Source organism: Polypterus senegalus, chromosome 7 (genome assembly GCF_016835505.1).
Source record: "Polypterus senegalus isolate Bchr_013 chromosome 7, ASM1683550v1, whole genome shotgun sequence".
In the NCBI taxonomy this organism is placed as follows: Eukaryota; Metazoa; Chordata; class Cladistia; order Polypteriformes; family Polypteridae; genus Polypterus; species Polypterus senegalus.
Window position 1 is genome coordinate 124,422,506 of NC_053160.1, and position 27,202 is coordinate 124,449,707.

The 27,202-nt window shown below is 37.1% G+C and overlaps 1 protein-coding gene across 2 annotated transcripts in view; it reads right to left on the bottom strand.

Moving 5' to 3' along the window:
• Positions 1-27,202, bottom strand: part of gtf2h2 (general transcription factor IIH, polypeptide 2) — a 102,447-nt gene that overhangs the window by 8,238 nt on the left and 67,007 nt on the right. For both annotated transcript variants that reach the window (XR_005634376.1, XM_039759250.1), the window contains exons 9-14: positions 25,968-26,058; positions 20,689-20,776; positions 14,965-15,072; positions 14,786-14,849; positions 8,611-8,714; positions 5,881-5,983 (exon numbers count right to left, since the gene is read on the bottom strand). Coding sequence is in view for 1 of the 2 variants with exons in the window: in XM_039759250.1 (XP_039615184.1) it covers positions 5,881-5,983; positions 8,611-8,714; positions 14,786-14,849; positions 14,965-15,072; positions 20,689-20,776; positions 25,968-26,058 (558 nt within the window). In the remaining variant the exon portion in view is untranslated. The remainder of the gene's footprint in view (positions 1-5,880; positions 5,984-8,610; positions 8,715-14,785; positions 14,850-14,964; positions 15,073-20,688; positions 20,777-25,967; positions 26,059-27,202) is intronic.

Sequence of the window (27,202 nt, forward strand, 5' to 3'; positions counted from 1 at the left end):
AAAATACACCAATCCAACACAGCAGGTATATTCAGTTCTGTTTATTTGAAGTGAGTGGAGTCAGCGAGTGTACGGCAACCCATCAACATAGTAAATAAATGTACATTACCCAGTATTATGTACTTACAGTATGATATTTAGGCCTTGTAATAAGCTTCAATATTTAGTTCACTTCTTTTTAGTAAATAACAGCACCATGTTCAGTTAAGCAAGCAGCCAAGTTCACAGAAAGCATTTTGAACATTATCATCACAGACATGTGTCCTCTGTCCATGGAGGAGGATGAAGGCTTTCAGAAGATGATTTCCACTTTCAATGCCAGGTACATTTACACCAGGTAAAATTCTGCTTATGGTTTATAAAGCCTTAAATAATCTCGCCCCATCTTATATATCGGAATGTCTGACATCTTATATTCCAAATCGTAACTTCAGATCCTCAAATGAGTATCTCCTTAGAATTCCAAGAGCAAAACTTAAAAGAAGTGGTGAGGCGGCCTTCTGCTGCTATGCACCTAAAATCTGGAATAGCCTACCAATAGAAATCCGCCAGGCTAATACAGTAGAGCACTTAAAACTGCTGAAAACACATTACTTTAACATGGCCTTCTCATAACTTCACTTAATCCTGATACTCTGTATGTTCAATTCATCATAATAACTATTCATGGTGGCTCTAAAATTCGTACTGACCCTATATCTCTCTTCTGTTTCTTTTTCTGGTTTCTTTGTGGTGGCGGCCTGCGCCACCAGCACCTACTCAAAGCATCATGATGCTCCAACAATGATGGAAGGATCAAAAACCAGAAGTCTATGTGACCATCATCATCAAGTCCTTCCGTGAGAACCCTAAATCCAAAGAGGACTGTTTCATTTATGTTAGGTAGAATGCCCAACGGGGACTGGGCAGTCTAATGGTCTGGAATCCCTAAAGATTTTATTTTTTTCTCCAGCCGTCTGGAGTTTTTTTTTGTTTTTTCTGTCCACCCTGGCCATCGGACCTTACCCTTATTCTATGTTAATTAATGTTGACTTATTTTTTTTCTTACTGTGTCTTTTATTTTTCTATTCTTCATTATGTAAAGCACTTTGAGCTTCTTTTTGTATGAAAATGTGCTATATAAATACATGCTGTTGTTGTTGTTGTACATGCTGCCTTCAAGAATATACTTCATTAAATGATGAAGAAAAAGTATGAAGAACTCAAAGATAAGTTGAAGAACACCTTTAAGGAGAATGACAGCATTGCACTCACAACTGATATTTGGTCAAGCGTTGCTACAGAGGTGTATCTGGGGGTGACGTGTCACTTTCTTGGGGAGGATTTGGAAATGTAGTCCAACATCCTGGCAAGAATGCCCCTTGAAGAGAGACACATGGTTGCAAATACTGAAGAATGGCTTGAAGATGTTATTGCCAAATTTGACATTCCATTTGAGAAAATCAAAGCTGTTGTCCATGACAATGGTGCTGATGTTGTAGCAGCAGTGAAGACTTTGGCAGAAAAGCATGGATGGGTATCAGTGCAATATGCCGGTCACACCCTGAACTTAATTGTGCAAAGTGCTCTGAAAAGATACCAAGCTATCTCCAAATGTGTGGCTGCTGCAAGATGCCTTGTTAAACATTTTTAAAAAAGCGAACTGGCATGCATCTATTTAAAGGAAAAGCAGCTGCAAATGGGCACACCACAACACATGCTAGTGCAAGATGTAAGTACTTGCTGGAACAGTACTTATCATATATTATCCAATCTGCTGGAACACAGATGGCCAGTGACTGCTACATTCTGTGATACAGCAGTGACTCAGAGAGGAAAAAGCAACTACTTTGATCTCAAGCCTGAACACTGGAACCTGACTGAGGAGCTGAGTCAGGCCATTGAGCCAGTTGAAGGAGCTACGGTGTTTCTGAGTGGACAACAATATGTTACCCTGTCTTCACTTCCACAGACAGTACAATGCGTTAAGAAGTCCATTCAGAGTTTAGCTTTTTGAGACTGCACCAGTAAGGTCATACCAAGCTCATGTGGTAGAACTGATCACAACAAGATGGCAAGGATTATCTGCATTTCAACCTGAATCTCCAAACACAGTTCTAATTGCTGCTGCTCTGGATCCCAGACTTAGAAAACTTAAGTTCTTGCCTGCTGACGAAGCATTCAAGGTCCAAAGCACAGTACAAACCATGGCACTTGTTGGCTGCCCACCATAGATGAAAATGGAGCCTGCAGCACAGCTCAAGATAAACCTGTAACTCATCCAAAGGGTGTAACATTGTTCTTCTAAAACATACTGGGACCATCATCAGACTCCAGCACCAGTGACGAGGAGGATAAGGAGCAGAGGTTTGCAGCATTGCTACAGGGGAGAAAAAACTTCCCAGAAGAGGCTCTGAATGGACTCCTGCCAGAAAACCCAACCCTACATGTCGGTTGTGTGTTCTAGCTTTGTGGTGCTTTACAGGCTGTTTGCAACACTGTGTTTTTGGTTTAATATTCCACCTCACTCATGACTCTTCATGAGTTACTATAAAGTTATGTTAAAATGCCAGAACACATAAAAACATTCATGATTTTTTGAAGCATGATGTTATTTCATCCACTAGTTGGCAGGAAAATACTGTCCCAGGAGTTAATAGGGCTTAACACTGTAAAGCTGATCATTATACATCACACTGTGCCTGACTTGGGTTTAAAAATATTTACATTTAATTCAAGCCTGAGTCATGCTCTGAGTTAACACCAAAGAGTTAACCAATCATTTTAAAGAACTGGATACAATAATGAAAACATATTTGCATCCTTTAAATAGCTGTGCTATTAGGCTTCAAAGACAAGGTAAATGCAAACAAAGCACCTGAATCTGCTGTTCTATGCAATACCTATTTATTTCTAGCACTTCCATTCCCAATGCTTATAACAAAAAAATGTTTTTTTTGAGAAACTTGCAACAAAAATATGAATGCTGAATTGTGTAAATACTGCATAAATTATACATATAAACTGAAAGTTATTCATAACTGTATGTATACTTACATACAGTAAATACCAATACAGACCATGATATATTGCATGGTCTGTATTACACAATACCTGCCTGAAGAGTAAGATGTTCAAATATTAGCTTAACTTCAAAATAATACTGTGACTATATTTCAAACAGGTCCTTAAAAAACAGAAAAAAAACAATTTCTCAGTTGCTATCTTGGAATAGTGTTATTAAATTGTGAAAACACTGCCTCCAATCACTACTTATTCCAATAACTCCCAATTTGCTGCTGTTCCTGCTGCTCTCAAAGAACACTCAGATCTCTCCATACGCTTTCAGAATATAAAGTATTTTTCTGTTCTGGTGAAAAGGACTAAATTGATGTAAAAATTGTAGCTCAAATATAAAAAAATGTCTGACATAAAAGTCAGTCAAACACAACCATCCAACCATTATTACTTTATTGAACATTTACTTATATAACTTCATATTTGACAGGTTGGTGGCCACAGCATTCTAAACTATGGGTGAGAAAGTTATTCTCCATTACCAGGCCGACACCCTACATTTTGCCTCAAGATCTACTACAGAATTCATACTTTCTGGCTAGAATGAAGATATAGGTAGTATCTCCAAACTATTCCAGTGCTTTTAAAAGAGTCCATCTCTTGACTGTCTAAGAGAACTCAAAGAACCCAACCTTTTGTATAATGAAGGAAATTCAGGCCTTGACAAAATATAGTCTGTCACACACATACACTTGGGAGACACTAGCAATATTGTGCTCTTCCATCTGGTTTGCATGGGGCCCCAACCACTTTCCAGGGTCTGGTGGATACAGTCTTATGGCCCCATAATTCTTATAGTGCCACCTACATGGATGACATTGTCATCTATTCCAGCACATTGAAGAAACGCCTAGAGCAGGTGCAAGCTGTGCTTCATACACTTGGACAAGCTGGCATTCGGATTAATCCTAAGAAATGTTTATTTGGATTCACTCAAGCCTTGTATTTAAGATACTTGGTAGGCAGAGGTACTGTTCGGCCACAGCATTCCAAAGTGGAAGCCAACTTAAGTTGGCCACGCTCGAAAACCAAGTGGCAATTTCTTTATTTTCTGAATAAGTAAAGAAGGTGGTATCTTATCTCAATTTATAGCATTATAAAAGCATTATATGTTAGACTCACTTGTAACATACCCATTGTAATTCAAACTAAATAAAAATCACTTAAATAAAAATGAGCATTAAACCCTAACTTGGGTTCAAACTTTACTTACCAATTAATCTACACTACACCCCAGGGACGCACCCAGCCTTGGCCTAACTCACACACAGTTACTTACAGAGACATGGAAACAAAATAGCTTAACTAATAATCAAACTAATTATATTAAACAAAAAATAGAAGGTGAAATGTAATTAAACAAAAACATAATTCCTCTTGAAACTGAATTAAAAAAAGGCACAAAAAATTGCACATAAAAAGAAAACTACTTGTTTCATTATACCACATCTTTATTTGAAAACTAACAGTGTCAGATTGGGGGGAGCATGAGCGTGACTGAAACTGAATAAAAAAACACTAACTTTTATAAGTACCATAACTTTACTTAGTTTTATCCTTGAATAAAAGCACACTTGTTTTTTGTTGACTTGTTTGAGGCTCAAATCAAATTTATGTGCTTATTATATAATAGCAATAATAGCAGCCCACCTTTAAAAGTGCTAAATGTAGGGAGGACACGGGATCGAACCAGCAATGTCTTGATAACGAGCCCACAGTTCTTACCTCTGCATCAGCAAAGCAGACATCTATGAGACTGCAGCGTTTGTACTGTGGAAGATGCAAACACATGCATGCAAACGCCTTGACTTCGTATCGATTTGATGTTTCAGTTTTCACACATGATGGCAACATGTAAATTGAACAATTACTTTTTCTTCGGTTTTACTTTTGAAAAAAAGCACACTTTTGTGAAAGTGTTTACTTCATATATGAACTTCAATCTTTACACATTACATACTTCAAAGTAACATTTTGTTGTTATTACTATAACATATATAAAATAATTCTGTGTTCATTATGTGTTCAACATTTCTTGCCTCCCTACGGAGGCCCTCCAGACACACAGAACACAAATGAAATGCATATATTTCAAATAAAGATATATTATTTTACTATACAATTCCAGACACCTCACTCCCAGATAAACAGACTTCAGCTGTGATTATTTTGTGTCTGACTTCAGCTGCCTCAGTGGGGGTTGGGATAGCAAGCGGCATGCCTGCGGCCAGCTGACACATTTGCAAAACAAAGGTGATATTGGTGCACAATTAACACAGGTGATGAGAAGGTCTGAGTACAATTAAGGTGGCCCGGCATTATGAATATGTTTGCAGACCTCAGGAATTCTAGTGTTGAAAGAATCTGCCAGCTGATCTTGAAACCCAGCAGCCCCTGTGCATTTTGCAGACATCTAATCAGGGCCACAGCAGGGGCTGCCGGGTGCTGTAGTTTCTTAATTCATTGTAGCACTGCTACAACGTAAATGAACACTAGAAATTTTATTGTGATGGGTTATGGAGCTGAAAAATGGTAGCTTTTAAAATGTGGGAAAAGAAAAAAAAACATATTAAACTATAAAAAATAAATTTGTACTACAATAATGTGCAAGCACACTGTATAAATAAAGAATATCAAAAGAGTCTGTAATGCTGAAACAATGATAAAAATCCCTATTTAAATTTTTATGTACATCACTGGCTTATACAAGAATAAACTGTTGTAGTATTGGCACACAAAGTCAAATCAAGAAATCCTGAAAAATGATATATTCATGTATACATCTCTAACAGCTTAACGGTATAAAGTACTCAAAACAAATACCTCTCTCCTTGGTGCTCCTCCAAAGGAATTTCTTTAAAAGCATCTAAAGGAAAGAGATGGTGGAAGGATCTTGCCAAGTGTGGTGCAGACACTAGCGTCAGACCTTTTTTTAAAAAGAAAAAACAAAGCAGCACATTGTAAAAATAAAGCATAAAAGAAAAACAAAAAACCAAAGGTATTATTTGTCCTATTTATTAGTTAAGGCTTTTCATTTTTAGTCTTCTTACAGTATTTTTCTAATTCCTGTTACCCTTAATTGTAAATCAGCACTATTGTAAACAGTCCATTAAAACATTTGGCAAGCTGTCTACTGTATTTGTATTTGTCTCCATTTGCACTGTATATCTTTCACTGTTACAAGATTAATTCAAAATGAATGGATTTACAGTGCATCCGGAAAGTATTCATGGCGCATCACTTTTTCCACATTTTGTTATGTTACAGCCTTATTCCAAAATGGATTAAATTCATTTTTTTCCTCAGAATTCTACACACAACACCCCATAATGACAACATGAAAAAAGTTTACTTGAGGTTTTTGCAAATTTATTAAAAATAAAAAAACTGAGAAATCACATGTACATAAGTATTCACAGCCTTTGCTCAATACTTTGTCGATGCACCTTTGGCAGCAATTACAGCCTCAAGTCTTTTTGAATATGATGCCACAAGCTTGGCACACCTATCCTTGGCCAGTTTCACCCATTCCTCTTTGCAGCACCTCTCAAGCACCATCAGGTTGGATGGGAAGCGTCGGTACACAGCCATTTTAAGATCTCTCCAGAGATTTTCAATCGGATTCAAGTCTGGGCTCTGGCTGGGCCACTCAAGGACATTCACAGAGTTGTCCTGAAGCCACTCCTTTGATATCTTGGCTGTGTGCTTAGGGTCGTTGTCCTGCTGAAAGATGAACTGTCGCCCCAGTCTGAGGTCAAGAGCTCTGGAGCAGGTTTTCATCCAGGATGTCTCTGTACATTGCTGCAGTAATCTTTCCCTTTATCCTGACTAGTCTCCCAGTTCCTGCCGCTGAAAAACATCCCCACAGCATGATGCTACCACCATCATACTTCACTGTAGGGATGGTATTGGCCTGGTGATGAGCGGTGCCTGGTTTCCTCCAAACATGACGCCAGGCATTCACACCAAAGAGTTCATTCTTTGTCTCATCAGATCAGAGAATTTTGTTTCTCATTGTCTGAGAGTCCATCAGGTGCATTTTGACAAACTCCAGGCGGGCTGCCATGTGCCTTTTACTAAGGAGTGGCTTCTGACTGCCCACTCTACCAAACAGGCCTGATTGGTGGATTGCTGCAGAGATGGTTGCCCTTCTGGAAGGTTCTGCTCTCTCCACAGAGGACCTCTGGAGCTCTGACAGAGTGACCATTGGGTTCTTGGTCACCTCCCTGACTAAAGCCATTCTCCCCTGATTACTCAGTTTAGATGGCCGGCCAGCTCTAGGAAGAGTCCTGGTGGTTTTGAACTTCTTCCACTTACAAACGATGGAGGCCACTGTGCTCATTGGGACCTTCAAAGCAGCAGACATTTTTTCTGTAACCTTCCCCAGACTTGTGCCTCGAGACAATCCTGTCTCGGAGGTCTACAGACAATTCCTTTGACTTCATGCTTGGTTTGTGCTCTGACATGAACTGTCAACTGTGGGACCTTATATAGACAGGTGTGTAACTTTCCAAATCATGTCCAATCAACTGAATTTACCACAGGTGGACTACAATTAAGCTGCAGAAACATCTCAAGGATGATCAGGGGAAACAGGATGCACCCGAGCTCAATTTTGAGCTTCATGGCAAAGGCTGTGAATACTTATGCACATGTGCTTTCTCAATATTTTTATTTTTAATAAATTTGCAAAAATCTCAAGTAAACTTTTATCACGTTGTCATTATGGGGTGTTGTGTGTAGAATTCTGAATAAAAAAATGAATTTAATCCATTTTGGAATAAGGCTGTAACATAACAAAATGTGGAAAAAGTGATGCGCTGTGAATACTTTCTGGATGCACTGTACATCTGTGAGAAGACCTATTCCAAATTAAATCTTTAACCAGATCCAGACTCACTGACGCATACCTACATCAGCCATCATGACTGGAAGTGACAAACATGGAGCTTGACATACGCTTACTTGTCAGCCAAAAGCAGTCTCATAGTTCACTTTGATTTAGTTAAGTACTAAGATTAAGTACTGTTGAGGTTACAGGCAATACTGTAATTTCATTTCAAAAGAACTTGTTAAATTTAATGGAGAAACAATTTGTCTCTCGAATATACTTTATTTATAATTTCCGATTTGATTTATGCCATTATTCCCACATATTTTGTATTTCACCCCCACTCCGGACCCCTCATAGTGTGAAGGACAGTAAGCTGGCCCCTTGATTAAGAAGTCTGAGGAGCCATGCATTATATGTACACAGTAAAATTCAACATAGTATTTAATATTTTACAGAATACAAAATTTTATATTCATTTTTGTCGCAGTGAAAAATATTATAGCATCTTCAAACTCCTCATCAATATAACAGCAGCTAATGACAGAAATCAGTAAGCTTCAAGGTCAAAAATGAGATGTGTTTACATAAAGCTTATTTCATATAAGTTTAAAAGCTTAAATTGTTCTTTCCTTGTCCATTCTCCCCTATATAATGTTCATTCATTCAGGCATCACTAAGCACCGAAAACAAAGAAAAAAGTCTAATTAATGTAAACTTACCACAGACTTTACATTCCACTGGCAACTCTGAATATTTAGCTTTGCACTGAGGACAGTAGTAACCCCCAAGTGTAAGCCCTGGGCCAACTGTGCTGTCCAAATGCCTGTGAAGAAAAAAAAAAAAAATATATATATATATATATATATATATATATATATATATATATATATATATATATATATATATATATATATATATATATATATATATATATATATATATATATATATATATATATATATATATATATATATATATATATATATATATATATATATATATTTATTTTAATCATGAAGTCATGACACATGGCAAAACATAACACTGTTTACATTTCTAAGTACACGGTGCCTTTTAATATAGATACAAAAAGATAATTCTACAAGCAAATCTGATTCTTTTTAATTATGATAATTTAAGAATAAAACCAAAATTTACCATAATACACAATAGTAATAGTTTCATTAATGTAGGGACTTTTTCATTCTGACATCTCTGATCAATGACAAAACAAAAAAAAAATCAACATATTGACAGCTTAACATAATTCTCAAACTGCTATAATACAAAGTTATTATCACATCTACATGTTGACAAATAAGTATTTCTAAAAACATGATGATTATATTGTTTCATGAATTTGAATGACATCATTTTATTAACAGTAAAAGACAAACAATCTGTGATATTTATAAAATAAGGTTAGACTTCTGCAGCAAAGTTTTTAAATGGGGGAAAAAGTTCTGAGCATTACTGTGTTTTGTAAGCCTAATTGCTTTTTTGCGCACATACATTCAGCTTACTTAACTCAGCTAAAGAATCCTATGGGAATGAAGTTCCTCTCCTACAAATATGGCATAAAAACACAATGGTAAATGTGCAAGTTCAAGTATGTGTCCAGTAGAGTGTTGTAGTAGTCATTGTAGTCATAATCCTCTGAACACTGTCAGTTTCTGGTATTTTGAGTACTGTAGAACACAAAATTATTATAAGTGAGTGCTTAGCTATTTCACATGTACTGTGGTTATTTAACTATTTTTCTTTTAATGAAGTAATAAGTAATGGACAGAGAGTGGAAGGTGGGTGCAGACTGCAAGTGCTTACCAGCAAGCAGGGGGCATGTCTCCTCTGTTAAAATCCAATGGCGTGAGTACATAGTCACCAGCACCAAGGCTTGGACCAGCACACAAAGTTAGGGATGTGAGTGCAGATGGTGTTGCCTCTGATCACAACAGTTGTACAGATTGCAACCATAAGAATGAATTGGCAGCAAGGAATGAGGCAGATGAGAGTGTATGGTGCAGCAAAGAAATAGCTGTAGAAAACCGGTGTTGTTGCAGTAGCGTTGAAGGTTAGCCAAGGAAGGAGACAGTGGTTTCAGCCACCTTTCCAACACAAAAACAGGGAGCGCAAACTCCACATAAGCAGTAACCACGGCAATAACAAACAGAGGGGCTGGAGGTGCGAGGCAGCAAAATAAGATGCAAGCTATGTTCTGAGAAAAGACTTGAAAATTATTTATATTTTTTTCATTAATCTGGTAAGGAATTTAGAGCACACTATATAGACTACTATCTTTAGCTGTAGTACCTTTCAGTCACAATAAACTGGTAACATTGGTTTTCTGAGCCTTAACTACATAACTATCTTTTGGTTTTCTTTTTAAGTGAGTTTATTATATTATATTATTAAATCACAGTTTACTTTTTCCAGCCTTGATATAGCCTTTTTTTAGGGACATGATGTAGTTATTTATAAGATGATGTACTTTTTATCATTTAGTTAATGCTTAGTTCACTCTGAATACCATTCAGTCTTGAAGGAATTTTACATAATGCTCTGTACTGATTTTATCAGTCCACAATACAACGGATAACTAAAAATGATGCAAAAAAAGTTATTTTGACAGGAGAGAATACGATGTGTATGAGCATGCAATGGCTCCTCAAAAAACTGTAAAATTTTGCTGAAGCTATTCAGTTTCAAATAATGTAATAAGAAATATAATTACAATATTAATTGTATAAGTAAATTTAGATAAGCATTGAATTTTTACTATTACTATAGACACCGTGGAAGAATATTTGGCTTAATGTGACCTCTTAGGCCGGTTTATACTTCACGTGATGCATGCTGCAGTGGACGCTCCTGCTACGCAAGCGTTTTACTGTTTATACTTTCGTGAGCACTTTATGTAAATCTGGAGGAATCCACCAGGTGGCAGTGCAAGTTATTATTATGGTGAGAATAGGTTCGGTTTCGCTGTGTTGTGAATTGCCTGGAACACCCATTAAATTCCAATGACACCTTACCGCAATATCTCTGAAAAGGATATTTAATGATTAACAATCCAGGGATGTGTCCATTCTAACAAGCGCTGGGCAAAAGGCTGAAACAATCCCTGGACGGGGCATCAGCTCATTGCAAGATGAATACAAGCACAAGCGCGCACGCACACACACTGGCATCATTTTAGTGTCACCAAGTCTGCATATCTTTGGAAGGAAACCGAAGTACACTGTGGAAAACCAGCAGGAAAAAATGTAAACTCCAGGTGGGGAATACCAGCGACATGACCCCTGCGAGACAGCAGTGCTACCACTCCTCCACCATGTCACCCCCATGTCTGTAATTATTAACGGCGTTTATTATTTAAATTAAATTAACAATATATCTGTAAAATGCAACATACATACTTTAATGCATTTCATCATGAAAGTGATATCTATACTAATAAACGGCAAAGCCCTCACTGACTCACTGACTGACTGACTCATCACTAATTCTCCAACTTCCCGTGTAGGTAGAAGGCTGAAATTTGGTAGGGTTATTCCTTACAGCTTCCTTACAAAAGTTGGGCAGGTTTCATTTCGAAATTCTACGCGTAATGGTCATAACTGGAAGCTGTTTTCTCCATTTACTGTAATGGAGATGAGCTTGAAACCCGTGGGGGCGGAGTTTCGTGTGACATCATCACGCCTTCCACGTAATCACGCAGTACGTAGAAAACCAGGAAGAGGCCCAAAAAGCGCTGAAGAAAACATGCATTATATAATTGAGAAGGCAGCGAAACAATAAGAAGCGAGCGAGTGACATATACAACCATATTCATGAGTTCTGCTACTTTGGAAACAAAGCACGATGTAAACCTAAACTTTAAATTAAGTTCATAGACAGGCTGTCGCTGGCGTTTGTAATTTAGTGCCTACCCATATAAGGCCGTCCATCAGCGGCAATCCAATAGCAAACTGCCATGGGTAAATATTCACGGGTGAAGGACTGTCCTTATGCAGAGGAAAATGAGATGGTCAGGGTGGTGTTTGGCACAAACTCAGCGAAACTGCGAGAGAAAGTTTTAAGTGCCGGGACTTCGGTAACATTAGATACAGCCATGGACATAGCACGACATGGCACCAGCACAGCTGGGAAACTTCGATGCATGTACACCGAGCGGCTCACGTGAACTGACGCAGTGCACAGACAAAAGCAACAGTTCCAAAGAGCTGAACAAAACCGAATTACACAATTGAAAAGGCAGCAAAAATATGAAGCGCCTGATACATACAAGCATATTCATAAATGCAGCTACTGTGGAAACAAAGCACACGGTGGAAAAAGTCAATGTCCCGCTAAAGGAAGACAGTGTAAAAAACCGTGCATGCAGTGTGTCAGGTCTCAGATAAAGAAGAAGACGAGCTGTTTATTGATGCAGTAAGAAACGAATCGATGAATGAAACCTGTCATCTTTACAACGATTGACAAACACGGAATGTAACTTGAACACAACACATCCTACAAATACGAACCTGATTGAAAGAAATAATGATAATCAAATCCTTGATGACAGCAACACTCAGTAACACTCACAAAACAAATACTGTATATTGACAGTCATGTTACGTTATTTTTAAAATGTTCCCTTTTCTTTTCATAGCTTCTTTAACACACTACGCTCGCTGCGTACGCGGTATATATATATGTATATATATACCCCGATCTACATACTCGAATAATGGATACTTTATTCGCCATCAATGATTGTTTTGGTAAAGCCATACTCAGTGTATTCATTAGATGAACGGTAAAAAAGTAAGAGCGAGGAGAGGATGACTTATTGAGGCATGCAAGCAAAACCACAATAGCACGCTGGCTCGATGTACGAAAAATATATCTTTTCAAGTTCTATTTACTCCATATGTGTCAAACTCAAGGCCGCAGGCAACATCCGCCCGGCGTGTAATTATATCCGCCCGAGATCATTTTATATACTGTATTATTGTTATTAATGGCCCGGGGATATGAAGCACTGGTAACACAATAAACTACAGATCCCATAATGCAGCGCTTCAGCTGCCTTGCCGAACACTTACCGCGTCCCCGCCGTCTCTTCAGTCGTTTCCTTACTTTGCGAAGGAAGCAGCTTTCTCAGAGCTTCTGCACTGTTTTATAAACGAGCGATATATAAGAAAGTCCTTTTTCCTTGCTTGTCCAACGAAGCAGCCTTTTATTTAATCCACGGGTTCTCCGCTGTTTCATTGTTCATTTATTACGATTTTTATAGTTATTGTGTAGGTTTTATTTAATCCACGGGTTCTCTTCTGTGTTCACTGCGGTGTCTTGTTTCGTTTACGAGCTTCACCAAGGAAGCAGCTTTCTCACAGCTTCTGCACTGTTTTAAAAACGAACGACATATAAGAAAGTGCTTTTTCCTTGCTTCACCAACGAAGCAACCTTTTATTTAATTCACGGGTTCTCTTCTATTTTATTGTTCATTTGTTACGATTGTTACAGTTATTGTGTAGGTTTTATTTAATCCACGGGTTCTCTTCTGTGTTCACTGCGGTGTCTTCTTTCGTTTACGACCTTCGCCAAGGAAGCAGAAACTTACAACCACCGAAACTTTGTAACGGCACAAGACTTCAGGTCACATCTCTACAAAACAACCTAATTGAAGCAACTATATTTACTGGCAGTGCCTCAGGTGACACAGTTTTTATTCCTCGCATCCCCGTTATACCATCTAATCTCCCATTTCAATTCAAACGCGTTCAATTTCCAGTAAGGCTCTGCTTCGCAATGACAATAAGTCTCAGGGACAAACACTACAAAAGGTTGGCATTGATTTGAGGCGGGATTGCTTTTCACATGGCCAACTGTATGTTGCATGCTCAAGAGTGAGCTCAGCACACAGCTTAGTCATATTACAACCAGAGGGTCGAACTGACAACGTAGTATACAGAGAGATCCTTAACAATTAATTTTCTACATATTTTCGTTCAGTCTAAAAATGTTTACTTTTTTATTAATAAAAATATTCAGACAGTATTTCACCACTGCGAAGAGCAGGTATTTTGCTATTCAAATATAAATCTTAGGATTCTAAATGTGCAGAGAATTGGAATATCATAAATTTAATGTGTTTTGTGTGGCGATTGCTGCTGTCATGTCAGGAGGAAGCCCCAGAAAAAAAGACGGCACAAAAGATGGTATGTGAGACTTTTAAAATTTGTGTCATTACGATTGGGCATATGCGACGCTTGAATATAAAAGCACCACTTTTTTTTCATTTGTATGTCGGCATTTTGCTTCACCACATCGAAGCACTTTGTGGCTTTCTGTCACATGTAGATAGTAAACAGACACTCTGACGTCACGTTCCGACTTTAATCACACTGCGCTCCCTGACTTTTTGCTGGTACTGCAACTCGCGCATGCATCACGTTAATTTAAAACCAAACATGCGCAGTACTGGAATGTCTACAAAGACTATATTTTAGATGTATACATTGTGCTGCTAGCACTTTAAGGTAGAGTTCTACAGCTCTACATAATCTTTGTAAGGAGTTAGAAACTTTACATTTTTTACATGTTCTTAATGCAAGAATTCTGATAATCCTTAATTATCATTACTATTATTACTACTATTTTCTGTTGCCTTTTTGGCAAAGGAACTATTATATTCAATATGTGCATTCCAACATGCACAAGACTATAAAAGGTTTCTGAAAATTAGCAGTCTTTACTTTTATGCTCAAATTGAAATGTTAGGATTTAAATTCAGAGTGGCAAAGAAATGTGGAATATTAAGAGAGCAGTCAGGCAAACAAGGTTCACTAACAAAAGTCTGAAATAAATTCCTAAAGCCCAAGTGACTACCAGAAAATATATACTTACGCCATACTGAAAGAAGGTTTGGAATCTTGATCTGAAATGGACACAAGTGTGTGCTGAGGAAAACCTTTGAATTACAATAATTTTAAATGATCACTTCATGAAAACAATTGTCTGGAAAGTAAGCAAACTATGAAGCAATTTATTAAGTAAAAACACACAAAAAAAAAACATTATCTCACCCATACGAATCAAAGAGCACTCTGAACTTGAGCTAGCAGGAGGAGGTTTTACGTGATACATCAGTAGCTCTTTGAAGTGGCTTTCATCTAAAATTACATGATATGTCCCTGTGGAAAAGAAAATTGCTTAAATATACTTAAAGGTGCACTGCTTTCCAAATATCTGAATGAAAAAATATGATTAATTTAGAATGCAGAACCTTAAACATATTGTCACACATGGGTAATTGGGAGACAATTTCAGAGCTTATTCTCCAATCAGTTGTTGGCACTAATGCCTCTTTCTCTTCCTCCCTCTGTAGAAAAGGTCATTTCTGGTCCACAACCACCTGAGCCTACCTCTTCTGCTTCTTCCAACTAAGAACCAGACATACCAACAATTTTTCTTCAGTCTTTATTCTTAGTCGACAGGATTTCAGCAGGAGGATGTCTGATCCAATAGACCTGACTGCAATTGTGGCAGAATTAACTGCTTAAGTCTAATCCCTTCAAATTCAGTTGATAGATCAACTGACCCAAACAATGAGAAAGGGCATCTGGACCAAGGTTATTATAGTTAATGAAAACTAAAATCAAAACTGAAACTATTATTAAAAAAACATTTTCGTAAACTGAAATAAAATAATTAACAAAACCGAAATGAAAAACTAAAACTAAAACCAAACGAAACTATTAAAGTAGCTGGAAAGACCAGCTGAAATTAAATACTTTACTAAAATATTTTTAGTTTTCGTTTTTGAATGAATATTCTTGCTGATTGTCTTTAACCCTTATAAGTTTTAACTCTAAATCAAGAAGTCATCCACCACAAGCCACCTGCACATATTCATCCAGTTAACGTCGGTTGTGACGGAGGGCGGCCGTTCACACAGCATTTGCGGCAACAGAGCAAGATGAGTGCGGGTGTGTAAAGCGTGAGAATTAGAAAGCGATTTGTGCTTTTTGTATATCAGGGTGTAATTCAAAAAGCTGAAATCAGAATGTGCAGGACAGCAAAACGTTTATCATATAGATAGAAAAATCACAAGTGAGTAACGTTTCAGTTTATTTCTCAGGTGTCTGCTTTTTATTGACAGCAATTCACCTGCCACTTTGCGCAGGAGAAATCATTTTTCTTTCTCATATACAAAGTATAGAGAAAGTATAGTAATCATGAAAAAATTCGACCTCGATATTTTGAGGAATCTTGATGTTATAGACCTCCCAGAGCCCAACAGTATGGTTTTTTGGAATTGTGTGCACGCGTGTATGTGTGTGTAAATACGAAAACTCAAAAGTGCAACTAGATATATGGATGAAATTCGGCATGTGGTTGTTATACCACAATTGTAGATTTGTATTAACTTTTGGGCCAAATCCATCACCCGGAAGTGGTACTTTACCTGAACACATGATCATTTTTTTTTTTTTTTATTTATCCAGCTGCAGAGTCCGATTTATTCAACTTTACTTTTATAATAATTGTTCAATATATTATTAATTTGATTTGTTGTTGATGGTTCCTTAATGTAAAAAATATAAAAATATAATCATTGTCTTGCGATTTACTCCTCAAATGTCCATCCCCATATTTGAGTATACAAGAAAGTCGAGGGGAGACCATTGGCGATATCTGAAAATAAAACGGCACTGATCGAGACACTGACTAGGTCATCATACAAGATCAGCATATTGTTGCTGACCAATCACTTTTGCTTTAAAACATTGTTTAACAATGAAGCGATATAAACAAAGGTAGAGAGTCTGACAAGTGATGAAAAACTACTAATGGGTTTTTGTACTTATTCCATATTTATTAATTTATCTTTTTTAATTCACAACTCAAAATACCTGATATTGTGAAAGTAATCCATTAGCAGAATTATATTTTAAAATATTTTTATCTAAAATTTTTTCAATGTTTTTCTCTCTCTCTCAAAATAGATGGTTGAAATATCATATTCTTTTTGTTCTTAACATGAGCCTTATCATACATATTGCATACCAGGGATTTTTCGTGCCTTGCATCCAAGCCTGCTGCGGTAGGCTCCAGGTTTCCTGCAATCCTACTCTGGATAAACAAGTTTAGATAATGTATATGTGGTTTTTAATCTCAGACATATTCTCCTGTTGTTTTGTGCCTGTCCATACTCTTATTATCTGCTTTTGCCCTGCTCATTATGGGTTTACTCTTCTTATGGGAGGTTATTCAAGATTCACAACCCCCAACCTTGACACTACATGCTTGTTGTTCTTTGTTTCCCTCAATACAGCGAGGTGGGGTCTGCACACTGATTCAAGTCTAAGAGCCCTGTTCTTCCTAGGCCCCTGTGATTTTCATGAGAAAATATTTTAGAAATTACAAAATTGTGTAAAACTGTTCATATTTAGTGTCTAGTTTTGATTATGCTTGTTTTTATCAGACAAAAACAAAACCAGATGATAAACCAGGCAGTATAGTAAGCTTTCACTAACATTAAACTCATATCCAAATCTGTTAAGTGTACAGTTCTGTCTGATTGTGACACAAAACTAACTCCGTAGGTGCTCCAAGCCATACTAAAACTGAAACTAATATATACAAAAAAAAAATAGGAATGTCTTTGTGAAATAAAAACTAAACTAAAAATACACAATGAGGGAAAACTAAAACTAAACCTAATTTCCAAGTATGGTCAGAAAAAATATAGAAATAAAAACTAATATAAAAAGGCAAAACTATAATAACCTTGATCTGGACCATCATTGGTATTATTGCAGTTATGTATTTTCTTTATCTTTTATTGGATTTATTAAAAACATAGAACATTCCATACAATCAAGTCAAAACTTAACACAGTTAAATTCAAATCAACCTCCGCCCATGAGAAATAGAGGAAGGCCAACAGCCAGAGTAAAACTGAGAGTAGTATAGAGAGAAAGGAGTCTTTTCCCCCCAAAATAAATGCTTATTCTAAATTATTATTGATTAGGTCCTGTCAGGTTTTAAAAAAGTTTTGAACAGATCCTCTAAGTGAGAATTTTATTTTTTACAATTTCAAATAGTATATAACATTAGTTACCCACTGACTTAAAAGAGGTAGGTTAGGATTCTTCCAGGTGAGCAAGATAAGTCTACGTGCCCTTCTCCATTTTAAGCCCATTTGGGAGTACACCAAACATAGCTGTTAATGGGTTAGAAGTGATTGTGAGACCTAAGCAGTCCACAAAGATATTAATTTGGTACACGTCCAAAACATGTGGCCAAGTGAAGCTGGAGCTCGACTGAAACGTTCACAGGTTGGATTTTAAGCGAGATTGGTGTGCTCGATAAAAGATTTTGAGTTGAAAGATTGAATGCTTTGCACATAGGGAGCTAGAGTCAATTCTGTGCATGGCCGCCTTCTACTCTTCTGAAATTTTGAGTAAGAGATCCATTTCCTGCTGTACTCTGGGAACTTAAAAAGGAAGGGACATTAAAATGTTTTTATACATTATATTATAGAAATGCTGTCTGAGTTCCCAAGACTGATCAATATTTCATCCAGAATAGAAATAGCTGGGAGGTGAAGAAAATTGGGCAGATTTTGTTTAGCAAAGTTTCTAATTTGAAGATAGTGGTAAAACTGTGTGGATGGCAGTCTAAATTTGGAGTGTAATTGTTCATAGGATGCAAAGACATTATTTATATACAAATCTCTAAATGATTTAATCTCATAAGCTTTTCAAGTTTCAAGTTTGAGAGGGTGGAAAAAGGTAGCTATCATGCAGAGGTGCCAAAGATAAAATATCCTCTAACTTAAAGTGCTTCCTACATTGGTTCCATGTTCTGAGTGAATGAAGAACAATTGGGTTGTTAGTAAATTCACAATATCTTGTATTTACTGGTGTACAAAGCAAGGAATATAAAGAAGTACTACAAGATTTCATTTATATTGCTTACCAAGCTAGTGTGTGTTCATCTGTTTGTGTCAATGTCCATGTTTTTGTAGCTTTTATGCTTGTCTCCAAGTAATAAAATTTAAAATTAGGTAGAGCCATGCAACCTTCTGATTTAGGTCATTTTAAAGTCGCCTTTTGAATGTGTGGGTTTTTTTGAATTCCAAATAAATGAGGTTATGACTGAATCTAGTTTCTTAAAAAATGATATGTTAATGTATATGGGGATGTTTTGAAATAGGAACAGAAGCTTAGGGAGGATAATCAGCTTGACAATCTTAATTTTCCTTGCTAAAGTAAGCATCTATTATGTTGTTTAATTTTTTCCATGCAAACAGCAAATCTTGTTCAAAAAGAGCTTTATATTTACTTGTGATGTTGAACCTAGGTACTGTATTTATGCTAATCTGCAATGATAAAAATGAAGGTGTCCAATGTAGTGTTTGCTAGAGAACTCACTGGAAAAAGCACACTTTTGTTCAAATTAATTTTGAGTCCAGATACCTTTTGAAATTCTGCTAGTACATTTAGGGCTGTAGGCACAGAATTTTGTGGGTCTGATATATACAGTAGCATATCATCTGCATATAATAATATTTTCTGTTCAATTCCTTCTCTGAAAATCCCCTTTATCTCTGATGTATTTCAAAAGTGAACAGCCAATGGTGATTACAAACAGCAGTGGTGACAAGTGGCATCCTTGTCTAGTACCGCATTCTAGTTTGAAGTCATCTAAAAAAATGTTAATACAAACTGAAGCTTCTGGACTGGTATACGGTAGTTTGATCCATGCATATATGTTCTGTCTTGATCCTTGTCATAACAGAGTGCCATAAAAACAGACACAAAAAGGCACACGTGCTGGCACTGTGCCTCTCTACATCTTTATTAAAATTATATATATTTTTTTACTTGCTAGTGAGACTACAAAGAATGAAGTGGTCATGACAATGTTGCTTGTGTCCCATTTGTAATGCCCAGCTGGTGGCCTGTGCCACAGACCTATTGTGACATACGATTTGCTGCTGTATGGACAGCTGTGAGGAATGGGAAGTAGGGCTGTGGTGGAGGCAAGGGTGAAAGAGCTTTTTGTGTGGGTGCAGGACACATCTGTAGAAGGGTTGAGCGACTGGGGTGAGGGATAAGATTGCACTTTCACACCAAACAAACTGCGTGTTTTAAACTTAAGCATCTACCCATCACAAAGAGACTCAAAACAAGACTGTGGTGCTGATGCTTCCCTTTTATAAGGTGCAGCTGACTGAGCTTTTGATAGGTTTTATTTTTACATAACAGTTGCTGGAGAACCGCTCAAATTTTTGGTTTTGATGCTGGTGTTTGTTCTTGCTTTAGTCACCACTGGAGCCATTACTATAACAGTAAAGTAAAAAAAAAGTAATACAAATGTTGATGCGTACTATATTGACCATACTATTTTTTCAGAATTATTCCCAATTTTTTTCTTTAAATCTGATTTAAATGGGGCTAGGCAGCAAGGTGATTTTTAATTAGAATAAGTGTCATGGATAAATATTGGGTTTTACTTCCTTATATTGTTACATGTAAATAATAAAAAACAAAAACCTAAAAATTTCAAAGACATTAAAGAGAATTATAAATGGAATAATTTATTTATGATTAGCAACACTGCAGAGAAGACCAAAGCAATTCAACCCCTTTAAAAAAAAGAAAAGAAAGAAAAAATACTCATATAGCTCATTGATTTACAAGAAAGTGTGAAATACTGTAATATCTAAAAGCTTATATGGCTAAAGTGAAAAAGCTACAACAAAACAGTGATATTGAAACACAATTTTAAACTCATACCTCCAGTCTCACGTGCAAGAACAGTACAGACTCTAACTTCGGCTGAAAGACCAATTATTGATACACGTATTTTTGTTGATTTCAAAGTCTACAGGGAAAAAAAACACAGAAAAGATTACAAATTTCGATGTGTTTGCATTAATAAGAAAACCATAAGAATATTTGGAATTATCAAAGCATTTAGATTTACTAGAGATACCAGAGATAAAATTAAACACACAGTAGAAAAGTATTATTTCCAGTGACGCAGACAAGTATTCTTTGATAATATATTTCATTGTCAATTTATGCTGTAATAAGTGCAAACACATAGAATGGTGAGAAAATACTGCACAGCAGACATACATTCTGCACTTCAGAACAAGTATTCCACCTCAAGCTAAGAATGTTTGGGCCTGATCAATACTTGGATAGAAGAACACTGAGGGGAAACCTTGGGTTGCTGCTGGAAGAGGTGTTGGTGAGCCCTGTGGACTGTTTGTGGACCCCATTGCCTCAGTGCAGAGATGGGGACACTGTGCTGTATTTCAGTTGTAAAACCGTGGCCCTGACTCTCTCTGGTCAAAAAAGATCCATTGGCATCTTTCCAAAAGAGCAAGGTGTTTCCCGATATCCTGGCTAAACAGCCTAGTCAATTGCTCCACCTCAAAGTGCTTCTCTCATATATATAATCTCTGTATAACTATCGATATATGTATCTATCTATATATATATCTATATCTACATATCTATATCAGCTGCCCCACTTTGTAAGGTCATTATTTGTCATCTTTCACCTATATACAAGTCCATTCCTAAGACTTCTGACACAATGAGGTTTGACAGATCGGTTTAACTGAATCAATGGGGATGTCAAATTACACAATGTGTGATCACAGGAGATGAAATCAACAACTAAACATTTCTGGAAATGTCACGTAATATGGTGGGGGCTTAAGTTAATACATTTCTGTAGTGAAGTATTACTGTTTAAAATATTAATTAGCACTGCAAGTTGCTGGAGTGAAAAAATCATATACTAATATTAAAAATGCAATCATTACCAAAAAAAGAAATGACTGCCTTTTTTTAATAGCATATTTCCATATGTAGTAAAACAAGTTTAAAAACATGAACAAAAAGCATCTGTTCCTGCTTTTGTCATGAATACAGTTCTTACAAGAACTGCAGAAAAACAGCAAAGCAATGGTTTATACTAGCATGTGTCATGGAAGATTCAACATTTAGTGTTTAAAAAATAACCATGTCTCTGGTGACTCTCCCTATGAAGTCAGTAGACAGATTGGGGGAGCATTTCACGATTTCACCCATTATCTAATCAAACAGATGAAGGTCCAAGTCTTTAGAGTCCTGGTGCTTAATTTTCTGCTATATGGTTGCGAGACATTGATGCTATCCAGTGACCTGAGACAAAGACTGGACTCCTTTGGTACTGTGTCTCTTCAGAGAATCCTTGGCTACCGCTGGTTTGACTTTGTGTTGAATGAGCAGTTGCTCATGGAGTTCAGAATAAGGCATGTTAAAAGCATTGTGAGGTAGCGTCAGTACAGCACTGCGATTACCTGTGGGTGTTCCGGCTTGCATGATCCTCATTGTTGAGGGCCAAAGAAGCTGGGCCAGGCCAAGGGGATGCCCATGTAACACCTGGCTGTGGCAGACGGATGATCATTTCTGTAGGGAGGGACTGGACTGCGTGTCTGCCTGGGGGATTGCCAACCAGGATCCCAAGCTGTTTTGTTGTATGGTGGGTGCGGCAATGCTCTGTACTAATGCATGCTCCCCAACTTTACCGTACGGAGGGTATTATAAATAAACTTGATGTCTTAGGTTTAAAAGTCAAGGCGGAAGTAAAGAAATTTTGGGTAACCCCTGACTTTGAAATAAACTTTAAATTGCACATTAACCACAATGCTATGACTGCATCTTTTCACTTAAGGAATATAGCAATATAACTTTACAAGATGCTGAAAAATTAGTTCACGCTTTTGTTTTTTGTCGACTAGATTACTATATTGCACTCCTAACAAGACAACCTAAGAAAACTCAATCGGTTGCATATAATGCAGATTGAAGCAGTCAGAATCTTTTAGCGTCATTACTTTAGAATTAACTTTAAAATACTACCAATATTAAAGCCTTAAATGATCTTGCTCCATCCTATATTTTGGAATGCCTGTCTCCCTACACTTCCAAGTTATAACCTTAGATTTGGTCTGATTATAATTCCAAGGGCCAGTCTTAAAAAAAGTGGTGACGCAGCCTTTTGCTGTTATGCATCAAAACCTGGAATACTTTACCAATAGAAATTTGCCACGTTAACACTGTGGAGCATCTTAACACACTGTTAACACCCTATTATTTTAATTTAGTTTTTTTTGTGGCTACATTTTAGTTGTACTCCTAATACACAATATAGGCACATAATTCTCATATTTTTCAGGAATCTGCAATCTTTAGTAATCTCTGCTTTTCTCTGCTGTCTTTTCTGATTCTTCTGTGGTGGCAGTGATCAAGGCACCATGAAGACACCTGCGAAGATAGAATGTAGGTGGGTGCCTTAGCTGTTCACGAGACAGACATCATCGAATACAATCATATAAAACCTGCAAACAAAGAGGAATGAATTAAGTACAATTATGTTAGGTAGAATACCCTGTGGGGCCATTTTATGGTCTTAGAACCCCTGCAGATTTTGTTTTCCTCCAGCCTAAATGGAGTTCCGACCTTATTACCGGATTAATCTTACATAATGACATTTTATATAAGGATGCTACTCTTCTACTTGATATTTATCAGCTTTTTAAGATTGTTTAGATTGATCTGCTTTTTTCTTTGTTATTCTTTAATATTATTGCATAATCTTATTTGTTTTTATTTTCTGTAACTTTCTCTGACATCTTGTAAATCACTTTGAGCTACATCATTTGTATAAAAAATTGCTATATAAATGTTATTGCTGATGCGTTATTATTATTCTGGCAGCACCAAGTGTAATGCAAGAAGCACATATACTGGGTCCTCTGCAGGGCTCAATCAAACAGCCAAGCATAAAGCAGTAGGCAATCCGGTAACAGAATCCTATAAATAAAGCAACAATTTCACTAAAAATGTAAAAACACACAAAAAAAATGATCACAGTTTTCATGCTTATTTTCAGATTCACGGTAGCCAGTGATGACGTTTAACTCTTTTTTGTAAATGTGCATTTTTAACTGAAATCTTGCAGCGCCTGTAAGGTCTCCCTCATGAACAGGCCTGTCTTAAGTTTGCAAATGAACATCTGGGCTGCATATGTGCCTTCTTGAGCAGGGGGACGTTGCAGGTGCTAAAAGATTTCAGTCCATTACAACGTAGTATGTTAGCAATGGTGTTCTTGGTAACTATGGTCCCAACTGCCTTCAGATCATTAACAAACTCCACCCATGTAGTTTTGGGCTGATCCTTAATCTTTCTCTTGATCATCCTCACCCCATAAAGCAAGATCTTGCATGGAGCTTCAGACCATGGGCGACTGATGGCCATTTCTAAATAACTGCACCAACAGTTGTCATCTTCTCGCCAAGTTTCTTGCTGATGGTCTCTGTAGCCCATTCCAGGCTTGTGCAGGTCTACAATATTGTCCCTGTCATCCTTTGACATCTCTTTCATCTTGCCCATGGTAGTGGAGAGGTTGGAATGGAAAAAATTGATTCTGTGGACAAATGTGCTTTATAAACATAATAAGTTGAGATCAGGAGTATCTATAATTGACTGATTGATTGATTGTAATCTGTGTACCACATGGGCACACAGCCAATCTGTGGGAGCCAGAATTCTGGCTGGGTTATAGGGGATCAACTATTTATTTCTCTCAATGACATACAAATTATTTTATAACTTTTATGAAATGTGCTTTTCTGGATATTAGTTGACATTCTGTCTCTCTCCATTAAAATGAAACTACCCTAAAAATTACAGACTGTTCATTTCTTTGCAAGTCAGCAAACTTACAAATTCAGGAGGGAATCAAATACTTATTTCCCCCACTGTATCTCTTTGTACCCATAAACAAACAATGCTACAGATTAAACAAATGTGATTTAAAAATAAATAAACAGAAAGGTTGAGATATTTATTGTGCATCTGCATACAAATAACAAAAGATAGCATATGGATATTGACAAAAGCAACTGAAGATATGACATCCCATCACATCACCTACATTTTACAGTCTCAATACCACCTGGGTTTATAATCCTTTAAAGAATCTTAAGCTTATTCCAAATACAGACTCCAAAGGACACACGTTTATAGCTCATCAGCTTGTTGCTACCTCAAGGAATATACTTTCACTTGCTTTTGGCTCCAGCGATTGTTCCAAGTCCTTCCTCCAAATTAAAGTAATCCTTAGCAAAATGATAGTGTTGGAAATAATGCATATTCTTAATGGCTTTGTTTTTAAAGTTTTCAGCTCTCTTAATCCTCATTGGTCCAATATTATATATATATACTATTCAAAATAATACTTAAAAGTAAAAAGTAGATGGAGAACTACTTTTGTTACTAAAGTAGTTAAAAAATGGAACATAACTGAAACATGGGTCATTATACTCTATTGAGAATTTGAGCGTTTTAGAAGAATATGTTATTTAACAAAAAATTATTCTGCTTAATCCATATTTCTGCCACTGTTAAACTTCAAGCATAAACCTGATTTGTCTGCCAAAACACAAGGTTCAATCTATTTACTTGGCCAAAACAACAGCTAGGAACAAAAACATATTTATCATTTTTATCCTCCAATCCAGAACAGATTTATGTCAGTCTCAAATCTCACATTTATTCACAGGCCAACATCAACAGATGCTAAAACCACCACGTTCACCAATGTAAGCATAGACAGAGCTAGTCAGATAAAATGAAGCATAAAGGACAATTATGAAAATGTAAACTGTGGAACATTGTTTGTATAATGTGTGCTGATTTCAAGCATCCCAGAATCCTCCTCAACCTAAAAGACAGATGCACTTTTAAAATTGCTCTGTCCACCTAAATAACAATGACTATTTAAGCATATAAATTATACACAAAACAGCCATTTGACCTGTAAAATTCAAAAAATTCCTGAAAACAATGGCTGGATATAACCCAAATTTGCATATTTGATTAATAGTAAGTCAATAAAAGATGATAATAGGTCTGTCCAAAACAAAACTCGATTTTGCATTCTTTTTTCTTTGCAAGTCTTTTTATCCTGCTGCTAAGCAAAAATTGAAGCTTGTTTCTTCCATGTTACCTACCTTTATCAAATCATAAATGTTGGCAGGATCACAAGTTGTTAGACTGCTAAATATTACAAGTACTTCTCGACTAGTGTGTCCTGGCATATGTCTGAAAGAGACAAGTAAGTAAATCATTTTTATTAACAGCTAGTTACAGGAATGATAATCCAATACCACTGAAAACATTAATAAATTCACAGTCAGGACTCAAACATGCATATATAAACAATGATGCAAAATAATGTGAAGTTAAATAATCAATATGCACATCTTTAACAAACGGGATGATATCTGAGTAATAAGCTCTTGCAAACTTTAAGATTAACATGTAAACTGTAATTATACTCTGATCAGCTAAGAAATCAGTCCAAAGGCATCACGTCCTAGTGAGCTGAATGACTTTCGGCCTGTCACTCTGACGTCAAATGTGATGAAGACCATGGAGCGACTGCTCCTTCACCACCTGAGGCCACAGATCCACCACGCCCTCGACCCTCTGCAGTTCACATACCAGGAGAAGGTGGGAGCGGAGGATGCCATCATCTATATGCTACACCCATCCCTCTCCCACTTGGACAGAGGCAGTGGTGCTATAACAATCATGTTTCTGGACTTCTCTAGCGCCTTCAACACCATCCAACCTCTGCTTCTTAGGGACAAGCTGACCGAGATGGGAGTAGATTCATACCTGGTGGCATGGATCGTGGACTATCGTACAGACAGACCTCAGTATGTGCGTCTCAGGAACTGCCGGTCTGACATCGTGGTCAACAACACAGGAGCACCGCAGGGGACTGTACTTTCTCCGGTCCTGTTCAGCCTATATACATCGGACTTCTAATACAACTCTGAGTCCTGCCACGTGCAAAGGTTCGCTGATGACACTATCGTGGGCTGCATCAGGAGTGGGTAGGAGGAGGAGTATAGGAACCTAATTAAGGACTTTGTTAAATGGTGCGACTCAAACCACTTACACCTGAACACTAGCAAAACCAAGGAGCTGGTGGTGGATTTTAGGAGACCTAGGCTACTCCTGGACCCCGTGATTATCAGACGACGACTATGCGCAGAAGGTACAGAACTATAAATACCCGGGAGTGCAGCTGGCTGATAAATTGGACTGGACTGCCAATGCTGATGCTCTGTGTAAGAGAGGACGGAGCCGACTATACTTCCTTAGAAGACTGGCGTCCTTCAACGTCTGCAGTAAGATGCTGAAGATGTTCTATCAGATGGTTGTGGCGAGTGCCCTC